We start from the raw sequence: 21166 nt of genomic DNA on the forward strand, positions 1-21166 counted from the left end.
GCGCCTGTAGTCCCAGCTACTCGGGAGGCTGAGGCAGGAGAATGGCGTAAACCCGGGAGGCGGAGCTTGCAGTGAGCTGAGATCACGCCACTGCACTCCAGCCTGGGTGACAGAGCAAGACTCCGTCTCACACACACAAAAAAAAAAAAGTGAAAAATGAACACCTCCCAATACAGGAAGAATATAAGGTTGTTTATCTCCCCAAGACCAACTTGCCCTATTTTGAGGGTTCCATGATCAAGATGAAAAACTCTTAACTTATTCAAGAACTGAAGGAACTGCAGAGACAGTTTTTCCAGTGGAAAGAATCATAGCCTAAGTCAGACGTGGGTGTACATCCCAATGGCTCTGCTCTTATTCTCCTCATGGCTTCATTTGAGTTATTTTTTCATAGGCAAAATATGGCTATTTCACCTATCTCAGTGTAACCCAAGTGTACCTGATCATAAAAATAATCTGGAGTGCTTATTAAAAACCATTAAAGGTTCACACGTCTCATCCTAACAGGGAGACTGGGAGAATGTAGCCTAACAAGCACCGCAGGTGAGTCTCATAAGACCAGTTGTATAAACACTGTTTTACCTTAGCCATTTCCATAGAGAAAAATTAAATTTATGACCTGGATGAAGAAGGCATATTGAACATCTCTGTCAGTAAACACTTCGGAGACTTCTATCTCTCACTTACATTTGGCTGTAGCTTACAAAGGCATTTATTTAGATGATTCCTCAGTAAGCCCCGATCTCTTGCCCATGATCCAACTCTTGGAAGCTACTCTCAAGAAAGATTTTCAATGGTTTCCTAACTGCCAGATTCATTCCCCTCATCAGGTCTTTCCTCACAAAAGCCACCGTTGTGGCCAGCTCCTCATTCTGGACATTATTCTTTCCTGGTTTCTACAGGACAAGTCCTTCCTAGGTCCTCATCTATCACTAATTTTTTTTTTTTTTTTTTGAGATGGAGTCTTGCTTTGTCACCCAGGCTGGAGTGCAATGGCGCAATCTCGGCTCAACAGCAACCTCCACCTCTCTGGTTCAAGCAATTCTCCTGCCTCAGCCTCCCAAGTAGCTGGGATTCCAGGCACCCACCACCACACCTGGCTAATTTTTGTATTTTTAGCAGAGGCGGGGTTTCACCATGTTGGCCAGGCTAGTCTCAAACTCCTGACCTCAGGTGATCTGCCCGCTTCAGCCTCCCAAAGTGCTGGGATTATAGGCGTGAGCCACCATGCCCAGCCTCACCTATCATTCTTATAGCTTTCTATCTATAGAGCAGGCACTTTCCCATTTGTACTACATGTTCTCCTAGATGGTCAATGTCCACAGCTTCACCTCCATCTGTAGTATGACAGCCCCCAAACCTGTACAGGATTTACAGTTCACCATCTCTCCCTATCCTAGTTCTGCATCTTCAGCAGGATCTACTTGTTATCACCATAACAGGCTCAGGAAACTTCTTTCCCACAATCTATTCCTGCCACTTAAAAGCGTAGCCATCCATCCTATTACCTAACATTTAAATCAGACATCAACTCTTTGTGCTCCCTCCCCCTCTACATTTAAACAACAGCCATGTATTCTTTTTTTTTTTTTTTTTTTTGAGACGAAGTCTTGCTCTGTCGCCCAGGCTGGAGTGCAGTGGCGTGATCTCGGCTCACTGCAAGCTCCACCTCCCGGGTTCACGCCATTCTCCTGCCTCAGCCTCCGGAGTAGCTGGGACTACAGGCGCCCGCCACCTGGCCCGGCTAGTTTTTTGTATTTTTTAGTAGAGACGGGGTTTCACCGTGTTAGCCAGGATGGTCTTGATCTCCTGACCTCGTGATCCGCCCGTCTCGGCCTCCCAAAGTGCTGGGATTACAGGCTTGAGCCACCGCGCCCGGCCAACAGCCATGTACTCTTTTTTTTTTTTTTTTTTTTTTTTTGAGAGGGAGTCTCGCTCTGCCGCCCAGGCTGGAGTGCAGTGGCCGGATCTCAGCTCACTGCAAGCTCCGCCTCCCGGGTTTACGCCATTCTCCTGCCTCAGCCTCCCGAGTAGCTGGGACTACAGGCGCCCGCCACCTCGCCCGGCTAGTTTTTTTTTGTATTTTTTAGTAGAGATGGGGTTTCACCGTGTTAGCCAGGATGGTCTTGATCTCCTGACCTCGTGATCTGCCTGTCTCGGCCTCCCAAAGTGCTGGGATTACAGGCTTGAGCCACCGCGCCCGGCCTAGCCATGTACTCTTAATTCTATTTCTGAAGCTTCTCTTAAATCTTTTCCGGCCGGGCTTGGTGACTCACGCCTGTAATCCCAGCACTTGGGGAGGCCAAGGCGGGTGGATCACCTGAGATCAGGAGTTCAAGACAAGCCTGGCCAACATGGTGAAACCCCATCTCTACTAAAAATACAAAAGTAAGCCGGGTGTGGTGGCATGCGCCTGTAATCCCAGCTACTTGGGAGGCTGAGACAGGAGAATTGCTCGAACCTGGAAGGCAGAGGTTGCAGCGAGCTAAGATTGCACCACTGCACTCTAGCCTGCACAACAGAGTAAGATTCTGTCTCAAAAAATAAAATAAAACAAAATTTAAAAAACCCTTTTCCTTCTTTATTACTACAGCTCTTGCTCTAGAAGATTCTCACTTCTCATCAGAACACCTTAAAATGCTTTCTAACACGTTTTCCTGCCTCAGGTTTCTTTCCCCTCTCTTCTTCCCGCAGTTTTGTTTCTGTAATAGAGATCTGATAACCTTCCAAGGTTCCCTGTGCCCACTGAAGAAGAAAGGTCACACTGCTTGGTGTGGCACATAAAGCTTTGCACAATCTGGCTTCAGTGTACTTTCCTAATCTCATTTTTCTGCCTGTTCTGCCAGCCCAACACCCTCTCCCCTCTCCTTCCCAGCTCCACGCTCCCCACTTTCCATGGGGTGAGGTTTTCAAAAGTTCTCATCTATATTTTTCCCCACGTCTTAAAGTATTCCATTTGCCAAATGAACGCTGTGTATAATAAATTCTCCCATCTTTAGAGGAAATACTTAAGAAACAATCAAAATATTCAACATTTCTTGAAAGAACTATAATTCCTATATAAGGTTTTATATAATTCTAGTTCAAAGCAAAGGAACTTGACTTTTTAATGTACCTTCTATTACATATTTAATTTCCATTAGGTTATTTTAAAATACTGGCATCTCATGGATCCCCATTTTTATCTTTGCAGTTCCGTAGGGGTCCTAGAGCCCTGGCTTAGGAATCACTGCTCTGTACTCACTTGTACAAACTCCCTGCTCTGTGCCCTTGCTCACACTATTCTGTTGCCTACACTGTCCTTGATATTTTTCTCATTCTGGGACTCAATAACTTGCCACTTCCATTCTTTTCACTCTAACACTACTTTTATGTCACTTATCATCCATTCGAGGACAGTTAATTCTTTAACACAATGATCTGTCAGGCTTGGAGCTTCCTAAGGAAAAGACATCTACTCTCAGGGCCTAACAGTACCTGGGCCCCAGTAAAACTAAATAAATGTTTGTTGAATGAATAAACCTTGGTAGGACAAACATATTACCTACATAAAACAATCACCACCAAAAAGGCTGAGAAGATGGGAAAAGATGTGATTTACCTCAGGTTATGCACCAAATACGAAATTTTGAACAGGAGCAGAAATTCAGGTTAACTCTGTTATTGTGTTAACTGTAAGTCTGCATAAGTGGCAACTACTATATTACTACAATGTGCAGTTTTTTATTCCTCTCAGAAATCTCATAGACGTTGTTCATCCTGTAATTGCTCTGATTACGTCCTCGATCCAGGAGAAATGACTTTATGTCACAATGAATATGCAGTAAAAAAAGAAAAACTGGCTGACTTAAGTTACCCAGAACACCTGCCTATTTAAAGTTTATCAAATTCTGATAAGTGTATGCTAAATTTCTTCATAAAATCATTTTAAAGGAACCTTACTTCCTGCGGAATATTGTATAGATTGAATAGTTTCTACATTAACAACTGCTTATTTTAAAATTTCAAATTTCCTTTCTGGGGGTTGAGGGGAGGGCCGTACTTCACAAAACTACAAATGTGATTTGGTTGAACCTGTTTTTTTGGTGTAGGTGAGAATCCTTTACCCAAACTTGTGCTCTCACTAAAGGAGGCATATGTTCTTGTTTATAAACAAACTAGCACTGATTGGACTATACTTCCTGGTCCTCACCTATGAAGTAAATCTTCAAGTCAAATCTCCTTTACTTAAACATATGACAAGATTAGCCATGCCCCAAATCATAACAAATATATCAAAAATTACCAGCTATACTTTATAATTTTGGCATATCAGCTAGACCTTAAAGACATACAATCTAAGTTTTCAGTGATACACATTTAACATGAGCGTAACAGATATCCTTTTCCTGTTACATTAAAACATTTTTGAAAGTATCTTTTCTACTTTATTCCATAATTTTTTTTTTTTTTTTTTTTTTTTTTTAAGGCAGAGTCTCACTCTGTCACCCAGGCTGGAGTGCAGTGGCATGATCTCGGCTCACAGCAAACTCTGCATCCCGGATTCAATTGATTCTCCTGCCTTGGCCTCCTGAGTAGCTGGGACTACAGGCGCGTGCCACCATGCCTGGCTAATTTTTGTATTTTTAGTAGAGACAGGGTTTTACCATGTTGGCCAGGCTGGTCTTGAACTCCTGACCTCAGGTGATCCGCCTGCCTTGGCCTCCCAAAGTGCTGTGATTACAGGCATGAGTCACCACGCCCGGCCCTATGAAACATTTTTAATCAAAATGGTCATTTACAAATAGAATGAAATTAAACATACACACACATTTATCTCCTCCCCTCACATTTAGCTCTGCAACTTACAAGTTTTCTCCTTTGTATTTTAAAACAATTTGTAATAAAAATGTATTAGAAGTTCCCCTCTTACAATAAAGGACAAAAGCAAATGGAGTTATCAGGCAGTGTTTAGGGAGTAAAGAGACACGGTGAAGCTACAGTTCACAGCAACTGATAAGGACAGGTCCTCTCTGCAATCTGGAAGATGCCTATGAACGCAGGGACCTGAGATCAGATAAAAAGCAATCTCCCATCCCTGTCCACATAGTCTAAGCACAGTCCTGGCATCAATTAAGCTAAAGACAATTGTAGACACAAAAGATAGTTCATTACTTGCCTGAAGTATATTTATTTTAGCTTATTACTTGCTTTGAAAGTTCTGTGTAAATTCTTCTTTAAAGGTGACAGTTAACCATAAAAGTCTGGAGTTGGGTGGATGAATAAGAACAAGACTATATGACTGAGCTTCCTTTCAACATGGTATTGTGATATGCTACTATTCAAGGGTCCTAGTAGTTAAAAAAAACCAAACAGAAAAATGATTATAAATCTGAAAGTCTGAGGAAGACCAGATTTCTGTATCTTTGTTTCACATCAGATCACTTTGTAAAAGGACAGGAAAAAAAAAGAAAGTATTCCATCTTATATTTAGAAATATTTTCATGTTATCTCATTTAATTAAAAAAAAAATCAGTTTACAGATGCACAAATTGAAGAAGCACCAGAGATTAATGTCAAATTTAGAAATACTTTTTTAAGAGAGGAATTAGAATCAGAGGAAAAAGGAACATGTACTTTGCAAATTAGTGACAGTTAAGATAAAACTAGTTCTTTAGAACTTCTGAGATTGTCAGAATGACTTCCCAACCCATCCCAAGAACCCCAAGTAACACTTTGCAATTTGCTACTTGTGTTGAAGTCAGAAGACTGGTAGCTCACAAAATTCCATAAACATATGTAAAATCTAACAGTGAGGTGATAAGACTTTCTTCCCAACTTTCTGCAACGACCATCCCACTTAAATATCAACTAATGTAATGTTTAACAGAAGAAACATGGACAATGAGATGGGTACCAGAAAAACAAGTTTATTTTAGCTAACTTTTAAAGAAAATAAGTAGCTTATTTACTCATTCACATGCTTGATATGCAGAGTAATCATTTAGAATGAAACTTGAAAATTCCATCAAGAGGAAAAAAATTAATGAACTGGTGAATCTCAGATTGCTCCTTGAGTATCAAAAGACAACATGCAAAAATAAAGATAATTCCGCACCTCCCTCTTTTTAAAAGTCTTGCCAGTACTGCAGTTCTTCACAGCTGTTCATAATAAAAGGCCTGGTTAATTCAAATCTGTTCCCCTAATACTCCTTGAAACAAACAGAATTACTGGTCTATTATTACTGAACTAATTAATATTGTCTGGGTTTTTATCTTTTTTTAAAGAGCATTTAGAAAAAACTTTTATAAACTTTACGCAGTTATCTCCTGTTGACCATCGACTTATTCAAGGTTTCTCAAACATTCCACACTATCTGAAGTACACACTACAAGTCAGACCCCAAAACTGGGTCTTATCTCTTCCTAGCCAATTCTGTTTGGTGATCATGTATGCTCTTCAAGCCAAAATACCTATTTTCACTGCAATTTATGAGAAAGAAATGATCCTCCTTCTTGCTAAGTGGATCTTCTCCAACTACCTTCACCTCCTCATCTGTTCCTTTCATTTTCCTTTTTTTATTCTTTTTCAAGACGGAGTTTCGGTCTTGTTGCCCAGGCTGGAATGCAGTGTCATGATCTCAGCTCACTGCAACCTCCGCCTTCCGGGTTCAAGCAATTCTCCTGACTCAGCCTCCCAAGTGGCTGGGATTACAGGCACCCGCCACCACGCCTGGCTAATTTTTTGTATTTTTAGTAGAGATGGGGTCTCATCGTGTTGGCCAGGCTGGTCTCAAACTCCTGACCTCAGGTGATCCACCCACCTTGGCCTTCCAAAGTGCTGGGATTAGAGGCATGAGCCAATGCGTCCAGTCCCTTTATTTTCATTCTGTCTACACAGGTTCCCTCTTTTCAGCACATAAATAAGTTCAGAGGTTCCTTCTCTAAAAATTACCTCATCAGTGAAGAAAGGAGGAAGTGGGGCAGAAAAGCCTGAATCTTTAACCTCTTGCAATTTGAGTACTGCCTCTGCTGCTTCATTTAACTTCTTTCAGTGTGCTCATCACCAATCTCTTTTTTCCCAGTCCTCCTCCTGTACCTCCAACCTAGCCAGCTGTATTTCTGTCTCCTTTGCTGGCTCATCTTCCTTCCTAAAATAAAAGGCATTTCCTGAGGTTTTCTCATGAGCCTTCCCTTTCCCACAACTTCAACTATTCATATTTACACTGCCCTCTCACTGGGTCTAGTCACTCATTTCCACCCGCCTACCTAACGTCTCCCTCTGGATGTCCTGCCTGCACCTCCGAGTCACATGTCCAACACCAAACCCCTTACCTTTTCTTCCCTGCTCCCTAAACCTCTTTTCTCAGCTTCTGGCCACAGTCTCCATCTCTGGACAAGGGTACCAAGAAAGGAAGAATGAATTCACTTGCCAAGAACCTAGGTTTTGCATCAAATATCTCAACTCTGTCCCCTCTGTCCTACACCACTTTACACTAAACCTCTCATCTGAACTGCTATAACACTCTCCTTTTGTTATTCTTAAGTTTTCAGTACACGCTATTGCTAGAGAAACATTCCTTAGGCGTAATTTTGATCAAGCCTGGCACCCAGGATACTCTACCCAACATTTCTCAAACTTTAACGTGCATGTGAATCACACGGTGATCTTGTTAAAATGCAGACACTCTCATTCAGGGAGTGTGGGGTGGTGCCCGACTCCGGATTTTTAACATACTCCCAAGTGACCATGATGCTATTAGCATCAGGCTGTATACATATACACAGTCAGCTCTAACCTATTTTTCTAGCCTCATCTACTTCTCCCTGCCTAGCATACATACGTGCATGTCAATATCTCTTACGTACATACACACACACACAAATAAACATATACATAGACAAAATGTTTTCCAAACATAATCTCCAGCCTCTGTGCCTCTTGCTGTTTCCTCAAGTCCAGTGACTGTCCATTACAATTTTCCCATTTTTCAGGAACCAATACATTCTGCCACAACCTTCTCTTATCTTCTTACCTATCCCCAATCCCATACCTCACCTAGTAGAATACCACAAAAACCCTGGGACATCCCTGACACTGGCACTGTTTCTGGTCTGTAATGCTGTTATAGATCTTCTCGTTTCATCCTTACTGTTAGACTGCACACTCTCCTGGAAGGCAGGATCTACCTGCCTGACCTCCGTCACCCAGGGCATCCTTGGGCTCTTGTTAACCAGTAAGTACCTGTTGAAGTGGATTTGAATTCTAAGAAAAACAAAACTCTACTTCATGTAATTCATTTTGAGCAGGAGCTTCAGAAATTTCTTTATGATAAACAAAAACACTCTTCCAGGAAAATTGAGTCATTAGCAAACCTAAGAAAACTTTGTTTTTTATATATATATATATACACACATATATATACACACACATATACATATATATACACACACTTTTTTTTTTTTTACAAATGTTTATATATTCAAATGGTGCCTAGAGAATTTTGGTACCTATCTTATTTATAGTAGTCTGTAGATATATAGATCAAAGTTCTAATATTAATTTAAAATTAAATCTAACTTGTTATGATCTAGTAATGACTATATTATAAGTCTAAAATATGTTCCAATCCAGAGCCCAGCCTTCCCTGGTTTAATTTACTTAATGCTCCCTTTAACACTCCATTTATAAAATGGGACATCACTTTCTCCACGGGTGTGATAAGATTGGCTGTCCCAGAAATTTACTGTTAACATGCCTTACATTGTGTCTAGACTTTGAAAAGTGCTTTAAAACAATCACCTTGAAGCAATATTTTTTGAATGCTGAGAAACTCAAAGAAAACCCTATATTAAATGTTTATACAGTAAACCCCCCTTATTCAAGAACCCAACTACGGCTCTTAGGTTCAAGAATCAATATTCAAGAATCTGACTACAGCTCTTAAACTTTAGCGTGCAAGAATTACCCGGAGTGCTTGTTAAACATGCAGATGTCAGGCTCTTACCCAGGGAATGTCTGATTCAGTAAAACTGGGGTGGGCCCTAGAAAACTGCAGATTTCACCAGCACCCCCAGGTGATTCGGCTGCAGGTGTTCCGCAGATCTCAATTAGAGAGACACTGATCTCAATCCTTGCCTGGGTGCACTACATAGTTGTGTTTGAAGGAAAATGCAGACGTCTTTTGCTAAAGTCCTTTCTCAAAACAGCTGTTACGCCAGCACAGACAGGAGGCGATGTGAGTAAGGAAAAAGAGGGAAAGGTTCCTTGGAAGATAATCAATGCTCGAAAACAATGAAAGAGGGGAAGTGGCGTTTCTTTGCAACCCTGGAATTCCATTCTCCCGCACATGCGAGGATGCTGCTCTCACCCGTCGGCCAGGACCAGGCGCTCGGGAGCCGAGCCCAGGCAGGTCGCTGGCCGGGGGATGGGAGGGCGTCGTGGCCCCGCGCTCGTCCCCAAGTCGCCAGGTGCCCTCGCAGCCGAAGGAAGACGCCCGCCCGGGTACCGGATCTCCGCCCCCTGACACCGCATCCTCCGCAGCTCGCGCGCGTAAACAAGTTGCCTCCCCAGGGTCGGCAGCCCCTCACCTGCCGCGCGGTGGCAACTCTGCCTCATCGTCTGGTTCCGGACCCCGCAGCTCCTGCTCGCCCGCGGCCGCCGGCAGCGCCTCAGCGTCCTCCACAGTCACCTCGGCCGCAGCCACGGCGCCCGCCGCCGGTACTCGCGTCGCTGAAGTGGGAGCAGCGGCCGCCCCGAGGCCGAACGCCGCCTCCGCCGTCGGCGCTGGGAGGCCACGGGCGCGCCCCGCGGCCACAGTCCATGCCGCGAGCCCCAGCAGCAGCGGCAGCAGCAGCGCCAGTACCAGCAGCCCCGGGCGGGTGGCGCGCTCCATCAGCGGCCCGCCCCGCGCGCAGGCATGGAGGCGCAGCCACTGGCGTCTGCCTTTCCCGCCGCTCGGAGCTCTCACCAAGGCAAAGACGCGCTAGGGACCCTACCGCCGCCCCGACGGCCTGGACAGCCAGCCGTGTTCCCCTGGCCACGTCTCAGCCCGGCCTCTGCCGCTGCCACCTGAGTGACAGCCTCTCTCGGACATCACCCATTGAGCAAACTTTCCGCGCTTCTGCTCTCTCATTGGCTGCGGCCGCTGCCACTCTATGTTCCCAGGCTGGCCTTGTTGGGGAAGGCGGGCTTTCCCTGGTTGTCAACATCGCACCAACCAATCAAATCGTAATTGCGTCGTTCGAGGCCCGTCCCTCTTCCGGGCGCAATTACCAATGAGAAATGCCCCTCCCCGACGTCTTTTTACCTGATTGGTGTACTCATCAGTTCCCGGAATACCTTTCCTGCAACAGATTGGCCATCGCGGTGGTTGGCCTCGCCCCACAAAGCAAGGCGCTGGAGAAAACTTCAAGATCATTGGTGGAAGTGGATATCCCTCAAAGGTCTGCGCTAACTGCCTCTTGATTGGTTGGAAGCGGCACTTACTACGTGGCGGATTCTGACTGTGAAGAGGACGGTCCCAAGTGTAGGGACGGTCCCAAGTGAAGAGTGGGAGGCAAGTCCCTTATGACCGGCAGGAGGTCGACCTTAAAGGAGCTGGCATTGTAGCTCTTCTAAAGCCTAGTACTACTTAGGAAGGCAAAAGCGAAGTAGGAAGAAGTGGCCATAGAAGTCGTGTGGCCCCTAGAAGTGGAAGGGTAAGGAGGGTGCAGGAGATGGGCCTACTTGTGGCCGCAACTGTGCTCAGAAGTCCGCTTGTTAGAGATGACAGTGACTTGCGACAATCCAGTCTACCCGACACGCCTCCCGCCTCCTTAGGAACGGGAAGGAGCCCCGGCCCGGTGCACTGATATATTTTGCCTAAGATCACATAGCTGGTTGGTCACAGAATCATGACTTTAATTCATGTCTTCTGACTCTGACCTGGCACGCTTTGTACCTCACCAAAGACAGTGATGAAACTGCAAAAGGGCAGAGTGGAGAAGATTGGAATGTTCAGCCAAGGCATTTGAACTTTTAATACTGCAAGTCAAGGCTTCCTGAAGATTTTTGAGCAGATGAATGAAGTGATAAGAAAATGCATCTTCAGCAGTGACAGCATCAATGATGAGGAAACTAGCCGGGAGGCTATTACCCGCATCAAAACCAGTGAACATTAAAAAAAAATTTTTTTAGAGAGAGGGTCTTGCTCTTTTGCCCAGGCTGGAGTGCAGTGGCTTGATCATAGCTCACTGTAACCTTGAATTCCTGCGTTCAAGCGATCTTCCTGCCTCAGCTTCTGGAGCAGCTGGGACTATAGATGTGTGCCACCATGCTAGGCCAATTTTTAATTTTGTTTTGTAAAGATGGGGTTTCTGTGTTGCCCAGGTTGGCCTCAAGCCATCCTCCTGCCTCAGCCTCCCAAAGTTCTGGGATTACAGGCATTACCCACTGCACCTGGTCCAAAACCAGTGAAGATGTGTTAAAGTGTTGGCAATATGGGTATACTAGATTATCCTTCACCTGCTAAAAACATGCTCTAATCTCTCCCCAGCCCAAAACAAACAAGAAACCCCATTTCCCCTTCCAGCTCCTACCACATGTCTTGGCTCCTCTGTATGGCAAAACTCGAGTGTTCAGAATTCCTTATCTTCAATTCCTCTTCTCCCATTCCCAAGTACACCACAGTCAGGCATTCACACCCTCAACTCCACCACGACTGCTCTCGCTGAGGCCACCAGTGCTGTATTCAAAGGATAATCTTTGTTTTGTCAGCTGTATTTGATCCAGCAACTCAAGTCTTTCCTGTTCACCGGTCTTCTTGCTTCTCCATAATGCTGGTCGTAACCCTCAAAAGGTCCCCCAGTTCACTCAGGAGAAAAGCCAAGTCCTTACAATAAACCATAGGATGCTACAACATCTGATTCCTATGGCTTTTCTGATTTCATTTCATACTGCCTTTGCTCACTCCATTGGGCCAATCAAGTCCCATCTTGGGGGTTTTCCTTTGTTGTTTTGCCTGCCTAGGGAACTCTTCCCAGATATATTAGTTTCCTAGAGTTGCCCTAACAAATACCACAGACCAGGTGGCCTGAACAAAAATAGTTTATTTTCTCGAAGTTCTGGAGGCTAGAAGTCCAAGGTTGGATTCTGAGGCCTCTCTCCTTGGCTTGCCGATGGAAGCCCTCTTACTGCCTTTTCCCTTGCTGATGGCAGCCCCCTTACTGCCTCTTCTCTCTGATGTCTCTTCCTATTCTTCTAACACCAGTCAGATTGGAGTATGGGATACCTTTAACAGCCTCATTTTAACTTCATCACTGCTTTAAAGATCTTATCTCCAAATACAGTATAGTTATATTCTGAAGCACTAAGGGTTGGGACTTCAACATATAAATTTTGGATGGACACAATTTAGCACATAATACCCAGGTACCCACAAGATGTGTTCCCTCACTTTATTTGAGGCTTTGCTAATCCCAATGAAGTCCCTCCTCACTATCTTATTTAAAATTAAAACCTCCACCACCTTCCTTCTCTCCTGCTTTATTTCTGCTTAGCCCTCAAATACTGTAATTTACATATTTGTTTTGTTTATTGTCTGCTCTTTCCCTCCACTTGCATGTAAATTCTGTGAAGATTTGCTCATTGATGTATTCAACGATATAAAACAGTGCAAAGTGTTTAGCAAGCATTTAATAAATGTTTGTTGAATGAATGAATGAATACCTGAGGACAGAAGGAAAGAGAACTGGAAAGGAAGAGACTGCAGTTGCTGCAGAGGGGGTTGATTGCGAGAACAAGATTCCAGAGTATCTGGAGAAAAGGGGGCAGCTCTGCCTTCCATGTTGAAAGTAGAGCTTAGGAGGTACTCCTAGAGAGTAAGTTATTTTGAAAAGTAGAGAAAATAGATGAGCGAACTCAAACCAATTCATTATCTACTCAACAAAATAGGAGATAAAAAAGGGATTATACCAGTTGGTATGAGGAAGGTGTCAGAAAATTAACACAAGATGAAAAATGATTGTTAACTACCTGTTTGAAATTAGTGTATATATTTTAGTGGGCCTGGTCTTCATGGTTTTGTAATTTTTTCAAAAAATGATCATGGCATGAACAAGGCTGTTAATCTGAGCTAATGAATTAGGAGTCTGATTACTACCTGTAAATACTGTGGAAGTTTTGTTTATTCATTTAACATTCAGGGATTCCACGTGACTACCTGCAAATAATGAGAATAAAGATAAGCACAAAATAGATGTGGTTCCTGCCCTTCTGAAGGTTAACACCTCTCTGGTTAGGGAGATAGACATTAACAATCACACATGTATTATTAAAACTAAGATCAGTGCTATGATGAAAAAGACACAGGCAGAAGAGCACAGTGGTGGAAAATGCCAGTAAGGAGAGTCAAGCTTTATACTTGAGAACAAAACACAAATTTTCTAGTTTGGAAAAAAAAGCCTGAGTCAAAGTGTGCTGACTGGGAAAATAAATTAAGGAGAGAAAAGAGAGTTTACCTGCTTTAGGACAGCATGGAGCTTCACAGTGACTTTGTGGGAACTCTGGAACCTGGTTGTCTCAGGGAAATGTAAGAAAGTGGGGACCGGGCATGAGAGCGCGCCAGTGAGGCTGGGCCAGGAAAAGAAGCTGGTGCTTTGGTTGCCCAAAACAACCAAGATTCTACAACTGAGTGTGGCCCAGAAAATCAGCAAAATAGGTCTGAGATTTAGAAACAGTGAGTTCAATCCCTTAACAGAGAGAGACTGCATCTGTTGAAATGATATTTGATTGTAAGTAGCAAAAACCCTGCCCTATAGTGGCTGAAGCAAGAAGTGGGTTTATTTTTCTTACTGACACCACAGCTCTACAGTGACGTTTTATTTAAACTTACGCTCCTTCTATTTCTCCATGCTTCATGGGTGAGTTTGTTCCTTTTGCCTGTTGTCTCACTGTCTTGGGATGGCAACTCCAGCATCATTTCTTTATTATAGGTAGGGCAAAGAGGAATGACAAAAGGCATGTAACCACCTGAATTTGCCCCTATCAAAGAGCTCTCCAGGAAGCACCACCAAGGAATTTTCACTGACATTTCCCAGGCCGGACCATGTCAAATAGCCACTCAGAGCTACAAAGAAAGCCTGCTGCCGCTAAACAAAATGAGGATTCTGCTAGCGAGGATGAAAGGAAGAATGTGTAATCAGTTTTCTTGAAGTATAATACTTGTACAATTAACTGAACCTATTGGAAATATACATTTGGATGAGTTTTGACAAATGTATATACCACAGTCAAGATACAGAACATTCCCATCACTCCAAGAGAGTTCCTTGTGTCCCTTTGTGGTCAATCCCTCCTTCTACCCGAGACCCCTAGGTAACCACTGATCTGTTTTTCATCACAATAGATTAGTCTGCATATTCTAGCATCTTTAATAAATGCGGTCATACAGTATGTACTTTTGTGTCTCACTTTTTTCACTCTATATAATGTTTTTAAATGTATTCACATTGTTGAATGTAGCAATACTTAGTTCCTTTTTACTGCTGAGTAGTATTCTGTCTTATATGTTCCACGTTTGTTTATCCATTCACTTGTTGGTGTACATTTGGTATATTTTCAATTTTTGGCCATTACACATAAAGCTACTATGAGAATATTTATGTAGGTACAGGTCTTTTTGTAGATGTAGGTTTTTATTTCTCTTGGGTAAATACCTAGATGTGGAATAACTAGCTCATATAGTAGATGGATGTTTAACTTTATAAGAATCTGCCAAGCATTTTCACAAAGTGATGTACCATTTTATACCCCCACCAGTGATGCACGAGAGTTCAAGTTCTTCTGTATCCTCACCAACATTTGGTAATTGTCTTTTTAATTTTAACTATTCTAGTAGGTATGTGATGGCATTCCAGTGTAGCTTTGGTTTGCATATCCCTGATGACTAATGATTTTGAACATCTTTTAATGTGCTTGTTGGACATTATATATCATCTTTTATAAAATGTCTATTATAGGTGTTTATAAAGAGAGGAATGTTTTTGGGTAGGCACACTGAAGAGTTTGCCACACAGTGAAATTTGTTGTGTTGTACCAGTTAGCTATTGGTATAACAATGCTGTGTAAGCAACCACACCAAAATTAAGTGGCTTAAAACAGCAAAAATGTATACTCTCACACCCTTCACCTGGAGTTGCCTGATCTAGCAGAACATGATTTTCTTATGGTAATGGAAGAAACACAATTAAGATGGGTGGAAACTTACATGGCCTCTTAAAACTAGTATCAGAACTGGAGCACTTATTACTGGAGCACTATGGACTAAAGCAAGGCATATGGATAGGCCTGCCATCAAAGAGGCAGGAAGACATGCCCTGCCTCTAGTGAAAGAAACTGCAAAGTCATGTGACAAAGGGCATGGAACTAAAATATAACTGTTGCAAGGAATTAGCTTATCAATGTTTCTTATAGTGTGGCCCTAGACTGACTTCAGCAGAAGTTCGAGGAATGGGGTCCAGGAATCTGCAGTTTTTCCTTTTTTTTTTTGAAATGGAGTTTCACTCTTGTTGCCCAGGCTGGAGTACAATGGTGCAATCTTGGCTCACTGCAACTTCTGCCTCCTGGGTTCAAGTGATTCTCCTGTCTCAGCCTCCTGAGTAGCTGGGATTACAGGAAGGTGCTACCATACCTGGCTAATTTTGTATTTTTAGTAGATACAGGGTTTCTCCATGTTGGTCAGGCTGGTCTCGAACACCCAACCTCAGGTGATCCACCCACCTCAGCCTCCCAAAGTGCTGGGATTACAGGCGTGAGCCACCGTGCCTGGCCTGAATCTGCAGTTTTAACAAACACCCTAGGAGACTCTACCACAAGTACTATGGGAGTAATCAGTTATATCTGTTCCTGAACCTAGCATGAACAATTGTGAAGCAATTTGCTTCACATGTATTTGCTCCATATATATTAGAATAGCTATTTTTAAAAATGCAATATCAAGTGCTGGCAAGGATATATGAGCAATTTCTCATACAATGCTGGCCTGAAGGTAAAATGGTACAACTACTATCTTGGAAACAGCTTGGCAATTTCTATAACAATTAAACATATACTTACCATATGACGTGGTTTGACTCTGTCCCCACCCAAATCTCATCTCAAATTGTAATCCCCACATATTGAGGGAAGGACCTGTTCGGAGGTGATTAAATCATGGGAATGGTCCCCCCATCCTGTTCTTGTGATGGTGAGTGAGTTCTCAGAAGAGCTGATGATTTTAAAGTGTGGCACTTCCTTGTGCTTTCTCTCTCCTGCCACCTTGCTTCTCCTTTGACTTCCACCATGACTGTAAGTCTCCCGAGGCCTCCCCAGCCATGCGGGGCTATGAGTCAATTAAACCTCTTTCCTTTATCAATTACCTATCTCAGGTAGTATCTTTTTTTTTTTTTTTTTTTTTTTTTGAGACAGAGTCTCACTTTATCTCCCAGGCTGGAGTGCAGCGGCATGATCTCGGCTAACTGCAACCTCCACCTCCAAGGTTCAAGTGATTCTCTTGCCTCAGCCTCCCAAGTAGCTGGGATTCTAGGTTTGTGTCACCACACCTGGCTAATTTTTGTATTTGTAGTAGAGATGGGGTTTCGCCATGTGGGCCAGGCTGGTCTTGAACTCCTGACCTCAAGTGATCCACCCGCGTTGGTCTCCCAAAGTGCTGGGATTACAGACGTGAGCCACTGTGCCCTGCCCTCAGGTACTGTCTTTACAGCAGTGTGAAAACAGACTAATACACCATGTGACTCCACAATCCCACTCCTAAGTTTTTACCTAAGAGGTAAAAACATATATTTATACAAAGGCCTGTACGCAAATGTTTATAGAAGCTTTTTTACATAATTGCCCCAAACTGGAAATGTCACAATGTCTATCCACTAGTTAATGGGTAAACAAATTATGGTGCATTCATATGCTAGAATACTACTCAGCAGTAAAAAGGGACAACCTACTGATGATATGAATGACAAGGGTGCATTTCAAAAGCATTGAACCAAGTAAAAGAAGCCAGATACAGAAGATTATATACTGTATGATTCCATGTGTATGACATCTGCAACAGATAAAACTATAGTGACAAAGGAGATGAGATTGACTAAAAGGGCACAAGGAAACTCTTTTAGGGTGATGGAAATATCCCAAGTCTTACTGGTGATGGTGGTGATGTCAGTATATAAGTTTGTCAAACTCGTAGAAGTGTGTACCTAAGAAGGGTGAATTTTACTGTGTATAAATCATACATTAATAGACCTAACTTAAAACAAACAAAAAGCAATACAGACTTTTTCTCCTCCACCTTGCCCTGAAAAAGGCAGAAGGATGTGAAAACAGATTTTATTTGCTTAAAAACTGAAATTTCAAAGATTTTAGCCCGTGAAGTGACAAATCAAACACAAAAAATTAAATGTAGTTTGGTTTGATGTGACACATGACATATCAATAAGGAGTTTTGGGGTGCATTTTAAGCACTAGAAGTTGTTTGATTAACAAGGATAGAAAGAGGAATTCAGGAGGTTCTGCTTTAAATATGCAGAGCACATAGCAATAAGCCTGGTCTTCTGGTGGCTATTTCAACCTTTTAAAGGACAATTATAGTTGGATCTTGTGTAAAATGGGCCTGAAATACCCAAATTCCTACATGAAAGACAAGGGGTTGTTGTAACCATAGCAAGGAAGCAGCTTATCAATGTTTCTTAAAGTGTGGCCCTGGACTGACTGAATCAAAAGTTGAGGGAATGGGGTCGAGGAATCTCCAGTTTTAATAAACACCCTAGGAGACTCTTATGTATACTAAAATTGGAGGAACATGGCACTTTGGACTTAATATATTTGATAAATTGTGGATTTTGTGAAATTCATAATTTTTCTATATGCCTGTAATTTATTTACATGTGCATAGTTTACGTCAGAGATTCTTTACATTGAAGTGCTACTTGAGAGTCCATTATCGTTCCCAGCAATCCCCCGCCACTTCAGAGACCTTGAATTTCTCCTTTATGATGTACTAGAAAATTCTTCCTGGCCATAGCAAACTCATCTCAGATGTTTGCAACTTGACTGTGGGGCATGGCCACTTCACTGTAGTCACTGCATGGAACTCCTAGACACAGCCCCTAAGTAGGAGGCTCCTCTTCACCCACAACTTCCAACCAGGCTTTATTCTCTATATCCACCACAGAAGATTGCATGTGCAGATCGAACTTTGCTGAAAGGATGGGCTAATTAAAGCAGAAACTCCAAAAATTAATGCTGCCTTCGGGGGTCTCCTCATATGCATGCTTCTGTTCCTAACCCGGCTTTCTGTTGTCTATTTTTCTGTCTTGGATACATTTATTTTCACTTCTTTTCACCTTCTTACCCACAGAAATTGGTCTCAGTCCAGGACTCACTGCCTCCCCCATTGTATTTGTCAGCTATTGTGGCAATAATTCTTTGTAACAAACTACCCTCAAACTTAGTGGTTTAACAATAGTCATGTATTCATCTTCATAAGTCTCCATGGCATTTGGGGCTTGGCTCCAAACTAAGCTGGACCCAGGTCTACTCCACTGGTCTCTCATTCTCCTTGGAAGAATGGTCTACCTGGAGCATGTTCTTCTCATGGCAATAATAGAAATGCAAGAGGGCAAGGTCTGCCACACATACATATTTCAAGTCTCTGCCCTCCTATGTCTATGAACAGCTCTGTAGCCAAAGTATGTCACATGGCCAAGTTCGAAGTGCAAGGATTGGAAAGCACACTTCACATACCATGAGGTCACAGCTGGAGTGTGGATGTGTATGCTACCACAGGAGAGAGAAGCATTGTGACCATACATTCAGTCGGCCATACCCGTCATGAGTATTTCTTTCCTGTCTGAGTAACTAAGTCTAGAGAAATGCCTTGGTGCTTCACAAGGACAGTAATTGATCATTATAAACCCTTGAATTTATATAGTCTGGTCCAGTCCTGGGCCAATATGGATGATCCATTCTGTTCCTTTTGGTGAGTGATCCAAAAGGGGGATTTGCAAACCTGTATGCATAAATGCAGAAACAGATGCTAGCACACGTGCCTGTGCACACTTATGTACATGAGTATGTGTACATGTGAACTCTTAAGTACAAAGAAGAGGATTTTCCTAACCACTTTAGAAATTGCAAAGAATTCTATTTCCTAACTATTTCAGGACTTCACATTGTACTGAGAAATGTCAGTGCCTTTTCTTCAAACTTGCCTCTGCCTTCTTCATAACCAAACTCCAGGAGCCAGATCTCTGAACCTCTAAATAGCAAATTCTCTTACATGCACAAAGCCCCTTGCAAAGCTTTGAGAATGCTGTTGTAAAATTCTTACCCAAAGTCTTCATTACTTTCATTTTCTGTCTAGGGGGAAGAGAGGGAGTAATTTTGTTTTTCCAGTTGTCTGTAATTCTTCTAATTCAGGAAGAAATAGAGGCAATGTAGAGCATAGCACTGACCCTGGAACTGCCAAGTAACTTGCTGTGTGCTCTGAAACAATCTGCTTCTCCTCTCTAAGTCTCACAGTGTTTTAGGTGGCATCTTGGACCAGGCACTGCTTTGGTTACTTACACCAGGGACTCTCAGTGGCCATTTGTACCAGGTGGACACTGAAGTCACTTTCTTCTTGTGTTCTCAGTGGGCACTTACACCAAGGGTTGTCTTCAGTCACTTCATTTCCATTTTCTATAATGTTCTGCCTCTTTTCTCTGTAGAGAATGTTTACACAATTTTATAATCAGAACAATCTAAACAACTAGGTGGCAATAGTAAGCACAAATGCGAAGTATCACTTTGTATCACTAACAATAGATAAAATTATTTCACATGGTGGACACCAGCATATTCTTAATGGTCAGCAAGTATAGAATAAGATTTCGGATTTCTTATGTTTTTATTTGGATGATAATTTTTTAATATAATGTAATTATAAGATAATCTGGCTAACCCCCTTTGGCATTTCAGGGCCTACACTTGCATTTGTGTCTATCAAACCACCACCCAGTAACGCTATCTTAATTGTTACAGGCAACTGAGAAAAAGTAAGATGCATATTTGTATATAAATGATTCATTGCTACCAAATAAATGCCAAACGACTAGTATCCTCTTAAAGCAAATGTTACACAGTGGTTCGAATAAAGAAAAGTTATGGGAGAATTTAGTCCTCACATAGAATGTAGTTTTGTCAATGAACCAGATTGAGAACAACCTGTCTTAGCTGTCAGTATTGTATTTGTTTTCAGGGTAGTGCTGTAGTTTCATTAAATTATCATCTGTTGGGCATCACCTACCAGTACTGACATGGTCGCTGGTTTTAGACCACATATCTCACTGAGCTTGACTGTTAAGTTAGATTAAAAAAAAAAATCTTTGAAGGTATCAGAAAGCAACCACAGCATCCAAGACTTGAGGGGCTAAGAATGAGAAAGAAATAAAAAGCAATTAGATCAGGGTACCACTCCTTATCATTTTCTCTCTTGAGACATTTAATGAATTATAAGCAAAAAATTATAAGCAAAAAGCACAGGGTCTAGGACCATGCAGGAAAGTACAGCTTAAGAGAGCTTGTAGGAGTCTTATAAGGCTAGAGAAACAAAATGTGGAGTTCAGGGCTAGCAAGACAACCCGGATTAAAAGGTTTAAGATTCCAGAGGAGGCCGGGCGCGGTGGCTCACGCCTGTAATCCCAGCACTTTGGGAGGCCGAGGCGGGCGGATCACAAGGTCAGGAGATCGAGACCATCCTGGCTAACACTGTGAAACCCCGTCTCTACTAAAAATGCAAAAAATTAGCCGGGCGAGGCGGCGGGCGCCTGTAGTCCCAGCTACTCGGGAGGCTGAGGCAGGAGGATGGCGTGAACCCGGGAGGCGGAGCTTGCAGTGAGCCGAGATCGCGCCACTGCACTCCAGCCTGGGCGACTAAGCGAGACTCTGTCTCAAAAAAAAAAAAAAAAAAAAAAGATTCCAGAGGAAATAGAATGGCTGAAAAGTGAGACTGATAGTTTTTTTTTTTTTCTTTTTTTTCCATTAAGGCAGTTGCTGCTTCCTAAGTCATTCAAATCAGAGAAATTAAAAAACAAAAAACAAAAACTACATAGTGAGAGACAGGTAAGAAGCTAAAAAGTGAAAGTCTCATTGTGCTGAGGAGTCAAAAATCGG

The 21166-nt window shown here is 42.6% G+C and overlaps 1 protein-coding gene and 1 long non-coding RNA gene across 2 annotated transcripts in view; both read right to left on the reverse strand.

Moving 5' to 3' along the window:
• Positions 1 to 10090, reverse strand: part of LOC105496025 (eukaryotic translation initiation factor 2 alpha kinase 3) — an 81741-nt gene extending 71651 nt beyond the window's left edge. Inside the window, exon 1 of the mRNA XM_011766062.3 lies at positions 9571 to 10090. Coding sequence (XP_011764364.2) covers positions 9571 to 9875 — 305 coding nt within the window. The 5' untranslated portion in view covers positions 9876 to 10090. The remainder of the gene's footprint in view (positions 1 to 9570) is intronic.
• A 7051-nt stretch (positions 10091 to 17141) lies between these two features.
• LOC139357720 (uncharacterized) lies at positions 17142 to 20373 on the reverse strand. The gene is made up of 3 exons (XR_011611324.1): positions 20301 to 20373; positions 19468 to 19716; positions 17142 to 19372 (listed from the first exon to the last, which is right to left on the reverse strand). It is a non-coding gene; the product is annotated as an uncharacterized lncRNA (long non-coding RNA).
• Positions 20374 to 21166: the final 793 nt, after the last annotated feature.

This window comes from Macaca nemestrina, chromosome 13, assembly GCF_043159975.1.
Source record: "Macaca nemestrina isolate mMacNem1 chromosome 13, mMacNem.hap1, whole genome shotgun sequence".
In the NCBI taxonomy this organism is placed as follows: Eukaryota; Metazoa; Chordata; class Mammalia; order Primates; family Cercopithecidae; genus Macaca; species Macaca nemestrina.